The following is a 14,284-nucleotide window of genomic DNA, read 5'->3' on the forward strand; positions in this document are numbered from 1 at the left end:
TGCTTTGCAGGAATTTGTCTCTAGGAAGGGATCTAAGCCTTCTTCAATCGGAGCATATGTTCATAGAGCAATAAACCGGAAAGATTTACAGTCCTCGCCCGGCCCCCAACAGTCTCGCACCCTTTCAGGAATTACTTACGATGATTTATCACACCAACCCGGGCAATTGTCACACTGATAAAATAGCCCAGGACGGTGCCCGCCAAGCCCATACCTTGGGAGGCTGTTGGCTGCTGGGCTGCCTGCCGGGCTGGGGAGATTTTTGTGGGTTCCTCTCTGGACCTAGGAGGGGATGTCTGGGTGGGTTGGAGTGTGTGGGGGTGGGAAGGGAGACGATTCTCATTGAGAAAAATGCAAGCAGCTCGGTAAAAGCGCCTGGAATCTGCAATCGCTGGAGTCACTTGCAAAGCATATAAACATTTGTCATCTTTGAATAATTGAATTAATGTGTTATTGTTTGAATGTATAATTCATAAAGGAGGAAACTTTGTTTCTGTCCTGACGGAGAAATATACACAACACCCCGAAAGAAATGAAAACACACACACAATCTCAAAACAACCACCACACAGCCAGCCGTCGCTTGCCGAAATCATCCCAAAAGCCAATGGAGGCATCTTCAGAAACAAGAGATACGGAGGCGAATAAAGAGGCACCCAAGCCGAGCTTCGGAGCCTTTGAGCTGGAAGAAAACGCCGGCTGCTGCTTCAGCCCAGGACCCTAGCAAGCTGGGGAGGTGGGCTGGAGAGGAGTGACTCTTAGGTCACCGAATTTTCTTGGCATGGGGGTGAAAAGGGACTGAAAACGCGAGTGAACAGGAGAGACAGCTTTTTGTAGCTTGGCCTCTCCTGCATGCTACTTTCCCATAGACTTGCCCTAGCCCCGAGGTCTCCCACTCGAGCGGCAGAGACGTCTTCCCTTGGCCTTTAATTCTTCCCTCAAAGATCGAAAAAAAAAAAACTAAAGTGGGAAAAAAAGAGGGGGGGGAATTCCTCGCTGGGATGACAGAGCAACAGAGCTTGAGCGGGGAGGGAAGAAAGTGGGAAAAGCAACTCGGAAATCATCATCTGATGGTTAAAACCTGCCTGGGGTAAAATTTCAACTCGATTTTATAGCCTTCTATTATGACGCAAAGAAAAATTTACGACCCTTGCTTGAAAAGAGGGCCGGGGCCTTTTCTCACCGGTTTAAGAATAGATGGCAGATGCCGTGACAGCGACCATTGTTCCCGGTAGACACTGGCGACCGGGCAACCTCGGCCCGCGTGCGCCAGGCGCGTCCCCCACCCGGGCCGGTTTTTTACAACTCCTGTTGTCTTGCAGCAGCCCGCACGCACCCTCGCCCCCTCACCCCTCGCACCCTAGCACCTCGCACACCCTCACATCTTCTCTGTCTCTCTCACATACACACGTGAACGCGCACGCGCGCGCACACACACACACACACACACACACACACTCGGCCGCTCTCAGTAATTTTTCATAAGTGCAAAGCTTTGCTGAACCAAAGGTCACCATCCAAGCCACTAACAACTTCTCGCCGGCGCGCAGTTCCAAATCAGGAAGCAAAGGGAACTATTTGTCAGCAGCCCTGACAGCTAAGTTCATTAAGGATTTAAATCTGATGAAATAAAAGTCGCCAAAATATTTACCTGCCGGCTGCGCTCCCGCGCCCGCCGGGGGCCCGGGGGGTGGAGGGCCAGGAGCGCCGCGCGGCCCCCCTCGGCGGGTGATATTCTTGGGATCCCTGCACTTTCCAAGTCGGAGAGAGCCCTTTGCGTGGCAGATTAATGACGACTCCGTGTTTCTTAAGGGACGTGCTGAATTAATTATTTCGCCAATCACGTGGTTGGGACTTGTAGAAATCTATTCTTATCATCTTCCTCGCACTTTGAAAATTCTCCGGGTTATGAAAGGCCCTCCCCCCAGCTGCCTGCGAGCTCTGGCCGCCCAGCCTGGCGCGGGGGGCAGGGAGGGCTCCCCAACATGGCGGGCGGCGCAAAGCGCCGTCTGCCGAGGGTCCCGATTTACTGTACTGTACTCAGCCGGCTCCGCTATGCACTCGTTTCCTCCTCATGCCTGCCGGTGAGTCAATACACACACACACGGTATTAATGTATTGGTGGGCACAGGAGGAGCCATTAACCAGAAGACGGGCAGAGGACAATCATAAAATGTGTCTGAATATTTAAACTTCTGTCTGCGCACTTATAAATACACATGTCCACGCGTCTGGGGCGAGCACTTCCATATATTAAGGACACATGTCTGATTTTATGTTTTCTGCTCATTTCCTGCCTCGACCAAGCCCCCTATCTATTTTGGGACTCCTTTCTTGGCTCCCTCTTCAAGGCAAGGGCAAGACCTGTAAAAGCCCTAGCGATAAAAATAGTGAACGGTACTTTTAATAGTAGGGAGTGTTTATTGTTATCTGAAGGGTGGAGGGGGCTCGGGGAAGGAGGGGCAGGTGCTGGAGCTTCGCTGGGCTGAGCAGCACTGGAAAAGTGAAGAAGCCTAAGACTGGTGGCCAGAGGGGTCAGGTCAGAGCAGCCAACCGTCCTCAGCTTGGCCCAAAATCCAGCACCCTCTCTCAAAGTTGAGGGTGGGGGTGGGGCAGGAAGGGGTCTCTTCCCTGTCACAGCACAAAGACCTTCCCTGAGGGCTCAGAGACTGAACGGGTCTGGGGTAGGCTAGGGCCCAGAGAAAAACCAAACTGGAGCCCCCTATTAGCCCAGGCAATTACTTTTTCTTAAAAAAAATAAAAAATGCTCAACACCCTGCAGGCTAAATCTAACTCCAGGCTTCCCAATGCTCACAAAATATGGTGGCCAAATTGGGAGTATGTGTATATTGGGTAGGAGGTGATAACTTAAGACTAATTTATTGCAGAAAATAATAAAAAAAAATGTTTTGTTAGCTTTTAGGAGACTTAACGGAAGAATGCTCTGTCAAGGCATCAAACGGGAGGGAGATTTTGCTACACCTTTTATTATTTTAAATATAGATCAGTGAGTTACATCAAAACTACAGACAACAATTAGTATAAATAACACTTTAATCAGTGGCAGTAAAACATTGGTCAATTCTATTTAAAAAGCATCTTGTGTGAACAGACACCATGGGACTATGGGGCTGACTGACAATGTCATCTCACAACAAAAGGCTGCGATGGACAAAGTGAGATGAGAGTCTGAGGAGCAGTGTCCTCAGCAAACATTTCACAGACCCCAACACAGATTTTTTTTTAAACACCAAAACAAACACTCTGGCTCATATTTAGGAGAACAAACTGGAAACGAATAATAGCAAATGGGCCCTGGAGCCTTTCCACATGTAGCTCTCTCCAGAGCTTGTTCCCAGATGGAAACCCATTTCCTTCCCTGCCCTAGGTGGTTGGGGGGGGGCCCTGCCCCTTCCTAGGCCCACTCCTGGGAGCCCAAAAGGATGCTGAAGTCCGAATGGGACCTCTGGGTTGGGGGCTGCCCTCTGGGCCATCAAGACTCTATTAACATATCAAAAGACAATCCCTGGAGCTGGGAAGGAGAGCTGAGATTTATAAACAAAGAAGTTGTTTCTCTGATTAAGTTACTTTCCAAAGTAGTGTGGCTATGTTTCAAAGGGAACTTGGGTTTTCTTCATGAAAATAATGTCTCTTGGCTTTCTTCTGGGCCATGGATAAAGTCAGTTAAGTAGTTGTGGCATTTGGTAAGAAGCTGGGGTGAGTAACCTGAACTTTTGAGAAGGGGGAAAATCCACATAATAATCTCCATAATATATATGTAGTTGAATGTTATGAAAATATATACTTTTCCCCTCCTGAGGAAAAGGTTCAATGTACACAAATACTTAGGTTTTAAGAAGAAATCTTAGCAAGTTTCTCCAACTTGCCTAAGGATAGCGGCTCTTTTCAAATTCTACATCCAAAGACTGCTCTCCATGTTAGAAGGGAAGAAAGAAGAGAAGGGTAGTTAGAGTCCAAAGGTTAAGGGTTTAGAGGTCAGTCCTCCTGGCTGAAATACAGCTAATCGAATAGAAAATTTGTCCTCTGGATGAACCTGATTCTGTAATTTACCCGAACTTCAGTAAAATACCTTTTCAGCTTCTCAACGTGAGGGCGTCAGAAAAAAGACATCTTGACTATGTATGAACTCTGTGCTTTTTGTCATAGAAACAATGATGCAAATAATGCAGGAATATCCATCTTTAATATCCCGACGTGGAGATATTCAAGTATTGCCATGTGCAAGTCTGAGAGCCAGGCTCACCCCAAGGAGGAACAAAGAGCTGTCCCCAGGGTCTAATACAAAAGACCAAGGCTTGGAAGATACTTTAGAGAAGTGGAATTTCAGCCTAGGGACTCCAGTGAATACCTGCCTTCAGCTCTCAGGAGACACAGAACCAAAGAAAACGCCTGCAGAGAAAGTGATTTTTCCCTCCCACTTCTAAAGTGTTCTAAAACATTGAAAAAATAACACCATTCTGGATCTTAAAATTAAGTTTTAAGCTTATCTCTTCTTTCTCTCCCCTTTTGGCAACTCCAACCAGGGGCTTCTTTTTTGGAGCCTGAGTCTTTGGGGTTTAAATTTTTAAAGACTTGTTTCATGTGAGTATATATGAACTCTGGCCATTACCTTTGACTCTTTCCTCCTTATCTTCAAGGGTCAGCATTTTAGAAAAATGAACTTTGAACTCTTCCTAGGCAAGGCATAAGAAAAATAACTAAAAGATATCTCTCCTGTTGTTTCAGAGTGATATTTTAAAAACTACAGTTCTCAACACAAAGAAGAGGGCTTGAAAACTTTCATACTCTTGCAATTTCTTCTTGTAATTAATGGGCCGAAAACACTTTAAATTTGGTTTTGTAAAAATTAGAGCCTCGGGGAGAAAACCCTAAGACCAACTTTTATGAACTTCTAGATTCAATTAAGTTTTTTCCTTTTTTAAAGCAAAAGGTCCTCACCTTCCTACTTTCTCCCCACCATACAGCCCCTCCCCCATAGAGGGTATAAGCCAATTCCTATAAAATACTGCTATGTATTTGGGGTTATTTGGAGTCCTGACTCATTATCTAACAACCCAGTACATAGAGTTTTGTTTTCCTTCCCCAGAAGGAAAATATTGGACCATTTGTTTCTTTTTTCCCCTTTCCTTTAATCATCCAGAACCGATTGTAAGCACAGTGCTGAAAAAAGCACATATGGAAATATATTTGCAAGAACTCAACTTTGAGTGGATCATTTGCTTCCCTTTAGAAGGGTTAAGGGTCCCCTATACACATTTCCAGGGAGTAGGGAGGGTGTGGAGTTCAAAATGCCAGTTATAGACAGAAGTGCACATATCTCTGATTCTGCTCCCTTTTATCATTTAAAATATTTTGGCATGAAAGTGTCAGTTATTTCTGTACCCAATTTCCCAGCAAATAAATACTTTAAGCAATGGTATCTAAACATAAAATAACCTGTTTCTACTTTCTCCCTAGACTTATTTCTTTGCACATGGAACCACTGGGAGCAAAACAGCTTTTTTTAATCACAAAGGAAATTCTACAGGCAACCCAGAAAGTTCCACAATCTAGATACAGCTCTCCTGCAACTACTGAAAGCACCTAAGAAGGGGTGGCCAGTCTTCTGCTTTAACTCCCCCACATTATTAAACCACAAAGGTCCCTGGAGGGGTGGTGGAGGGGAAATGTCCAAATTTATACTGGGATAAAGCATCCAGCCTTCATCGGCAAATTCAAAATCCAAGAGTGGAGATTTTCATGAGTTTAATGACTCAACAAGGTTTTTATATTCTCAGTAGCTCCTGCCATATCATATACTTAGAGAATCGCGACCCCCTCCCATCCCCATCCTCGCTCTAGGGAGGGGGCTGCCCTAGGGCAAGAGGATGCTAACCTAGTCCGAGGGTGGCCTGCATGTCCCAGGTCCACCCCACAGTACCTTAGAGCCCAGCAAGGTGACAGCAGGCCCGGCCTGCCCCCGCAGCTTCGGCTCAGCCTGGAGCGCAGGGAGGGATGAGCCTGGGTCCCCACTTCTATAAGGTCGTCAGGTCCGTGTGGTGGTCCTTGGCCATGGGCTGCAAATGCTGACCTGGAGCGGCTGAGGAGGAGCAGGAGGAGGAAGAGGAAGAGGAAGATGATGATGACGATGACCTGCCTTTGGTGTTGGGCAGCTTGTGGTCTTTTTTCCACTTCATCCTCCGGTTCTGGAACCAGATCTTGATCTGGCGCTCGGACAGACACAGAGTATGAGCGATTTCAATCCGACGGCGCCTTGTCAGATACCTGTTAAAATGAAATTCTTTTTCCAGTTCTAGGACTTGCTGCCGGGTGTAGGCCGTCCGGGATCGCTTGGGCTCCCCGCCAGTGTAGTTGGGGTTCACTGCGAGACAAAACAGACAGTATAGCCAGGTCAGCGCCCGCCGCTAGTTAGGCCCTTCGCCTCCGCTGCTCACTTCCTGGCGCGTCCCGAGACCGCGGCCCTCCCCGCGCACTCCCAGGCTCTCTTCCTCCCTCCCGCCCTCTCCCCGGCGCATACACTCCCACCTACCCACCCCCTCACACACACCCACTCCCCCAGGCTTGCAGCGTGGGATCTCCAATGGGCTCCTTCTCTCCAGCCCACCACCAGATTCGGAATCCCCAAGCATTTTGGAAATGCTGCTCTCCACCACGTTCCCTCTACTCTGAAAATGGAGTCCTTACCCACCCCAGCGCCTCCCCACCCCTTTTTGCGCCCACAGTCAAGCAGCCAGCCACATGGTCCCAGCCTGCTCTCTCAACTATAAAAATTTATGGGGAGAGTAATTGCGGTGCCCCTGGAAGCTCCACATACCCCCACCCACTCGCACCCCTGTCCTGGGGGCCCAGGCCAACGAGCTGGGGTGGGGACAGAGCGGTTGCTGGAGCCGCACCTTACCCGAATTCACATGCACCTTCTTCATCCAGGGATAGACTACAGCTGGTTGCTTGAGTGCCGTCCCGGGGGGCGGCTGCTTGGGTCCGCTGGACTGGCTGCAGGCCCGGGCGCCAGGCAGTGGCGCGGGCGGAGGCGCCGGGGGCGCCGGACACGGTTCTCCCGGGGCACTGTAGTGACCGCCAGGGACGCTTGGCTCTTGCCCGTGACCCCGAGCAGACAGCGCCGAGCCAGGCCCGGGGCCCCCGCCTCCGAAAGGCTGCTCACCGAAATCAGGCCGCGGGTAGAGCCCCGGGGGCTGGAAGTCTGCGCCCTGCGTGCTGCCGCCGTAGTAGTCGGCACCCTGGTCGCCTAGGTAGCCGCCCTGCAAATATTCCTCGCATGGAGGGAACTTGGGGTCCACATACTTGGAGTTCACCATATACGAACTCATGGCCATTAATTTCTGAAGGTAGAAAATACTAATTTTTCTCGTGTTGTCTTTTTTTCTCCTTCCATAGGGCCCTCCTACTTGCTGTCAACTGAATAAAGTTGGGCGGCCATGTGACCAGGCCAGCCAATAGAGAGGGAGAGAGTTTATCACCGGGTTGGTGAGCATCTCATAATTTTCACAAATTTAACTAAATAACATACGTGTAATCAAGTGACTCGTCGTGCCACATTTGAGAGCTCCTGCCAGGAGTTAATGTAGTTTTTTAATCCCTAGCACCCCTATTTTCCTTAGGCAACCTCAGCTTTTGTCTGCCACCGATTTTACTAAACTCCCATGCCCTCTCCACTAACCCCTTTGTGAAAGCAGCCCCCCACCAAATGGGCACAGGTCAAGGAAGAATGAATCCTCCAACTGGGGTGCAAGGCAACAAAAAGTGGCTAAGCAAGGTTGCCTCTGAGTTGGGCAGAGTGCCCCAGGCGGGCAGTATCCTGCCTTCCCAGCCAGCAGGAGCTGAGTCTCTGCCATACAAAGGCCTTGTTCGGGGCTTTGTCTTCATCAGGGTCACCCAAAAGTTACCAGAATTTGGCCGGCCTGAATCAAATTAGGCAATGAGTAACTGCCATGCTTTCTACTGGTGCCCAGTCCCCTGTGTTCCCAGCCAAAGCTGCGCCCTCCCGACATAGCAAAAGGCCTCCAGTGTCCTGGTCGGTGTAGGTGAGGAGTGAGCAGGGATGGTGATGAGGGTAATTATAATATCACCTCACCCAAACGCACCCCAATGGTCCCCACTGGCCTTCCTCCCAGCTTGCCATCTTCCTACAGGCGGGCCCTAAATTCCATTGAGCCCAAATTTGGGTACCTTTGTACTTCCTGCCCTTTAGCGGCAGAGCTGGGGCTGGAACTAGCTGGCCTTAAACCTCATTCCCCAGTACCCCCCAACCTAGCCCTTTAGCCCTGCCTTCATGCAGCCAACGGGTTTTCTTTCTGCAGCTTATGCAGGGGCCTCTGTTCAAAGGTGAGAAGGAGCTTCTGGAAAGGAAGTTTGCTCTATCACCAGGTGCAGTTGTCCTCCTGGAGTCCAGGGTACTAAAACAGAAGTGGCTGACTGTGCTGACCATTTCTAGTTTCCACCTTGGTATCTGGCTATTTCGAAGAAATGTGAAGTTTTTGCATCGACCATATATTCCCCTAGAATCGAATCTGTGACTATGTGGATATCACACAAATTCGGTTCTACAGGGTATATATAGACAACGTACCTCTGGGTCCCACCCACAGTGGGTACCCAGGCTGATGCCAACCTCAGCTGCCTTCTGTGAGCCACCACCAGCCTGACATAGCCACCCACATTCAGAGACAGTTCAGGTAGCCTGATGAGCTTGGTGACAATTTGCAGCAATCAAGTTCCCTCATTCCTTTACCAGGGCCAGTGTTACTAAGCAGCCAAGCAACCAGAACGTTCTTAAAAAAAAAAAGAAAAGGAAAAAAATAATCCATCCCAGCAATTTTAGTACTCCCTTCCCCCTCTCCAGATCCAAATAACACCGCCCCCCCTTTTATCAAGTCGTATTTTCCAGAAAGGAACAAATTTCCTCAGCGGCAGAAGAAAATGGGGTAGGAAGGGAATATCCTCTGCTTACTCCTTTTGCTATTGCCTGACCAAGCCAGATTAGCTGCCAAAGCGACTTCTCTAAGAAGTCGCACGTTTACCTTTCCGGGCCCTGAGCCCGCCATCCTGTTTGTCCCGCTGTTGCTGCAGAGCCCGAGGCAGGCGCTGCGCTGCTGCTTGCAGGCACCGGAGCCGCCTTGGGCTGAGGCCGGCAGCTAATGGTAAAGGGTAGGGTGAGGGGTCATTTGAAATCATTTACAAACATATCACAAAGTTTCATTATTTTTGGTTTGGCGACAGCAGCACACAGGAATACAAAAGTTCACAAATTTCACCCACCCCAGTGCCTCAGTGCTGTTTGAGCATGTCCCTCATTTCAGGGCACTGAAGACTCAGAAGCACTCAGGGCTGGGAAGGATTCCAGGAGCAAAAGGATGCTCTGGCTTGAGTGGGGCTCTGGATGCCGGACCATAGGCTGAAAGTGTTAAATTTGGGGGGGGGGTTGTTTTTAGTACCCTTCCCCACAATAATTCAAAAATCATTTAAAATCTCAAGCCCGAGACTGGTGGGGTGGTGCAGGGAGACTCCCTCCTCCCAAGCCTGGTGCTTTGCACACTACCCCCAACAAAGACACCCTTTGGTTCCACCACTTTAGTTATTTTGTAGGTATTTCCTGGGAGGCAATTCTTACAAGGGCTCTGAGGCTGCTGAATCTGTACCAGAAGAGTCACCTCAATTTTGTCTAATGCCAAGCGCTCCCAAGTATCCACCTTCCTGGGGACACAGGGCCTAGGCTTTTCCAGACAAATTGGGGGAGGCTGCTAAGCCTGGTGGGACCCGGGTGAATGTACACATTTTCATATTTGTTAGACGCTGTGACCTGCATTTCACCTTATTGCTCGACTTGTTCAGACAGGTCAAAGCCAACGAGTTATTGATGAACAAAAGCGTTAAATATTCACCTCCCGCTCAACTGCCCATACTAATGCTTTTGATCTCTCTGGTTTTTTGTGCTGTGTTCAGCTATAGGGCATTGAATGTAGGTTTGCAAGTGAGTAGCCTCAGCAGAGATAAGCACCCAAAGCCATATCAACTGAAGCAGGGGGGCACGAAGAGGGGGTTATGGGGAGACCAGATTTTTCAGCCTTGAGCCCAGAACCCCTTGCTTGGGAGTCGGCCTGATTCATGGAAGTGGACGTGCTGGGCAGACCTCCACTTCTGGGGGTGAGCACAGCCTCCCAGGGGGTCAACTAGGCTGCCCAGCTTAGTGGGGCCAAAAATACTGGCCCAGAGTCCAGCCCCAGCTTTTTCAACCAAAAGATAGGGTATCTCACAAAGGGAGGGAGAGTAACTGTTTCCTTCACTCTCCCTCTTCCATTAAAATAAAATCACCTCCGTTGGGCAGTGAGGGAGTGGCCACAGTTTTTCCATGACTCTCCTGCAAATACCATCGTCTTAATATCGTGGTCCTCCTGGAGACTTCGCAGGCCTCCTCAGAAATGTACCTGTCTTTTTGCGGCACAGGCAACTCAGAAAGATCCAAATATCCCAGCCAAGGACACCAAGAGCCTCTGGCCCCACCCAATCCCTCTAGGTTTTCCTTGCAGCATCAGCGACTCTGGCACAGAAATTCTGGAACTGCAGTTACACAGAAACAGAGGTGAAGAAAGAGTTTATCCCTCCTCGCTCAGCCAGTGCACGGCCCACACCTCTGGCTCTGGGGCCGGAGGAGGGGCGGTGCGAGGAATGTCCATGCAAGGCTCGGAATTAGCAGCCTTTCCCTGAAGGGGGCCAATGCAACACACTTGGGGCCATAGAGAATTAAGTTTTGTTTGTAGTAAATTTTAAAAAAGAAAAAGAAAAAACAGACGACTGGGTCAGTCTGGACCGGGTTAAACAAGGCTGGGCTTCCTCGGGAGATCGCCTTGCCTTTGGTATTAACTGCGTTGATTCTAGCGGGAGGCGATGCTCACTGCAACTTGTTAATAGGGCAGGCTGCTAATCAGCTGCAAGCTCTTAGCCAAAGGTAGCTCTGTGGCGGAGCTGCACCTGTGCCAAGCCAGGGACAGGCCGGGAAGATCAGAGAGGCACAGGAAGACTAGGGCGAGACCCTGCGGCCTGTTCCTTTAGGCAGGTGACTGTGAACTAGGCCCAGAAACGCTTACCAGGAGCTCAGTTTAGCACCTCCACCCCCACCAAATCCAGCTCTCCTCCCCTTCCTCCACCCCGCTTGGCCAGGCCTGGGGAAGGGGGCGTCCCTTCCACCCACCCACTTCTCGGAGCAGCCCTTGGCCCACTACCTCCCAGGGATCAGTACTGCCTCAGGATTCGGAAGAAACAGAAAGGTACTCACAGTGGCGCTCTCTCACGGTCCTGAACCTGTTGCAATAAAAACCGGGGTCACTTAAATTCCACGGGATAATAAAACAAAAAAAAGATGACAGAAAAATGACAAGACCCAAACACCCCACCAATACCCAGATCTCCCTGCTTCAGGTGCCCGCCCCCCCGCCACAGGAACTGCGCAAAGTTCTCCACGGAGCCGGAGACCGCAGTCCTCTAGGACAGAGCGAAGATTATGAGAGACTTCTGCGCCCATCACCTCCCCCACTCCACGCACCCTTGGGCAAAACCTTACTGGTTGTTTGATCCGACTCAGGCTGCCTGTAACAGTGTTTCCCCAGTGGGAAAACGGGAAGCAAGGGGAAAAAATGGGCCTTTGTGTGTTTCCTTTTGCACAAACAGGCCGGGTAGGTGCAGGTCCACTGGGGAGGGAGTAGTTGGTCCATCCCAGTCTCCTGTCTCTCTGCGGCTGGGAGCAATTCAGCCCCCTTTTCCACTTTCAGGTTGGTTTCAAATTCCTCTGCCCCAAGCAGTACTCCCTCCCCTCCACCCATCTCATCCTCCCTATAGAAGAATCAGGCATGGCTGGGACTTGCCTTCTCACTTCTGCTCCACTTCAAAACAAAGAGCAATTTCCAGGGGGAAATAAGGACCCAAATGATAACCAAGGAGGAGGAAAATCAATGAGTTTAAAGGTGAATGGCAAGGCTTTAGATTGTTATCCAGCTCTACGGGTATGACATCAATTTTTCAGCATTTCTGCTGGAGAGCCAACAAAACCAATCTCACAAAGCAGTGGTGGTCCTAGGGCTTGTGTCCAGCTTCAAGTTTTCAGTCTTCTCTAGTTTCATTCTAGGATAGATAGCTTCTCAGAAATCTCAGAGGCAGGGTCATCTTCACCCTCATCCTGTGTTTCCCCCCACCAAGATTACCACTATTTTATTCCACTTCTGAAGCAGATGCTCTATCAGGGGGAGGAGAGAGACAGTAGGTCCCTCTTACGAAATGGAAGCCCTCAATTTTTAACTGTCCACGTCCAGAAGGGAAAGAAAACCAAGAGTCTCATTCTTTTTGTTAATTTAGGGTTAGACTAAAATTAGAATTAACTTCGATGGGACTTCTCCCTACCCCAGGCGGAAAAGTCCAGACAGAAGAATCCCCCACTTCTGGAGTTGTGGAAAAATTAATAAGTGACTTACTGTTTTTCTTTCCTAGTGGGCAGGGGAGCTGGGTGTAGAACTGTCTCCTTCTTAGCCGGCGCTGGTTGGAGCCTCTCACTTTCCTATCACTGCTCCAGGAACCAAGCATCTGCACTTGTATGCTCTTAACCTAATTTATGGTGGGAATTATATTTTGGCTTGTCAACTCTCAAGCCATAAAACAAAGTTTATTGGAATCACGTGCTTGTAAATAGCCACTCAGGTCCCATCTCTGCAGAACCATAAATAACCTTTGGCTTTAAACTTTTATTCACTAAATAAAGGTTCACTGCAACTGTTCCCTCAGATTTAAATACTTCTAAATATCCAGGATGCAAGGGAGGTCATATTCATATCAATACCCTGAGCTTTTCAAATAGCATCTTTTCAGAGAAGGCTGTTTAAGTTGGGAGATAGTGCTATTTGGAAAAGGCTGGTTGGTGGGCATGTCTTATGATTCTTTGGCTGCATTCGCTGTGAGTACCATCAATCCCTTTATTTCAATCATTTCCTAGTTCTAGATGTGATAAAGAGGAAATCAAAGGCAACTTCTTAACTTATTTATACCAGAAGTTGGAAGTTATTTGAGATTTTGTTCAGGTTTCAATAGAGAAAAGTTAGGAAGAGGCAGGGTGGGCTTGGGGCTGGAGGTGGCAGTTGGAATTAACACTTGGCTCCCTCTGTATTACTGTGGTCAGGCTTGGTGAAAGCTGAAGGTAACCACATGCCTAGAGGTTGCTATAATTTGCTTAGATCTGAAAGGAAAAGCTTTGCAAGTGACCAAACTGCTTAAAACAGCAAGACCTAGGATTTGGTAAAGTGAGAAAGTAGAGAATAGCCCCCTCAGAATTTTTGGCAACTGAAGCTCTAAAGAAGGTTATAAAACAATAAAACAGCCCTGGTGTGAAAGAAACAGGGTGTGAGGAAGCAAATGAAGCTCTCTAGGAATACAAGCCCAGGAAGTCAGATGTTCCTACTCCCACAGTGCCCCCAACCACAGGGCTCAGGGCTCAAGGGGGAACCCAAACCTGGGTGAGATCCTTAGGAGGACTCCCCTCTCCCCAGAACTCATACTTTCACCAGAGGTAGAGCCTAGAGAGGAGGGGGAAGTACACCCTCATCCTGCTGAGAAAGCCAAGAAAAGGAGCTTGGGCCTGAGGCTGCTCCACAGTAGAACGTGGCATTCTTTGCTTGGGGGAGGTAGAGAGTGGGAAGATGGGGGTAGGGAGGAAGATGCTTCCAGCTCTTAAGGAGGGGCATAAATAAAAAAAGAACTGACCCTCCCAACCCCCTTCAATAGCCTGCCAGAGTTGCCGCCAAACAATATGAAAATGTGTCATTTTGACTAATATGATGAAAATAAGGAATGTTCCATGTAGATTTGTAGAGCACACACACATATGATTTCTAAACCAGATTGGTTGCAACAGTTCCCTTCAGAAAGTCCCATGGAGCCCATAAAAGAGATCCTTCTGAACAAAGATGTCTTTGCATCCATTTTACCTACATTTCCAAACCCATTTCCTGATTTGACTCTCATTAGGTACAAAGCAGGGGGGCTGTTAGCTTGAATGTAGGCATCCACTTCTCCTTTTCTGTTTTATTAGAGGGGTATTTTCTTTTATATTTGGTAGAATCTGTTTTTAAAAATGTATAAAGATCAATTCTTCAAAACATGGTTTCTGATTCTGTTAGCACTAGGTGACCAGCTTTGAAATGAATCCCTGTTAATCCCCTGTAAAAAAAAAAAAAAAAATCAAAGTTTGAGAGGTTGAAATGTATTT

The 14,284-nt window shown here is 48.7% G+C and overlaps 1 protein-coding gene across 1 annotated transcript; it reads right to left on the reverse strand.

Annotated features, from left to right (window-relative positions):
* Window positions 1-5,755: 5,755 nt before the first annotated feature.
* On the reverse strand, window positions 5,756-7,604 carry HOXD4 (homeobox D4). Its single transcript, XM_003791492.2, has 2 exons — window positions 6,920-7,604; window positions 5,756-6,382 (listed from the first exon to the last, which is right to left on the reverse strand). Exons 1-2 carry the CDS (start codon window positions 7,353-7,355, stop codon window positions 6,036-6,038), a joined length of 783 nt encoding a protein of 260 aa, XP_003791540.1. The 5' UTR covers window positions 7,356-7,604; the 3' UTR covers window positions 5,756-6,035.
* Window positions 7,605-14,284: the final 6,680 nt, after the last annotated feature.

Source organism: Otolemur garnettii, unplaced genomic scaffold, assembly GCF_000181295.1.
Source record: "Otolemur garnettii isolate 467f Iridium unplaced genomic scaffold, OtoGar3 scaffold00048, whole genome shotgun sequence".
Lineage (NCBI taxonomy): Eukaryota > Metazoa > Chordata > Mammalia > Primates > Galagidae > Otolemur > Otolemur garnettii.

Bases quoted from the DNA above. Each gene is read 5' to 3' on its own strand.
- HOXD4 (XM_003791492.2), bottom strand. From the start codon at position 7,355: ATGGCCATGAGTTCGTATATGGTGAACTCCAAGTATGTGGACCCCAAG. The intron at 6,383-6,919 runs GTAAGGTGCGGC...TTTGTCTCGCAG, and splicing joins GAAGGTGCATGTGAATTCGG to TGAACCCCAACTACACTGGC.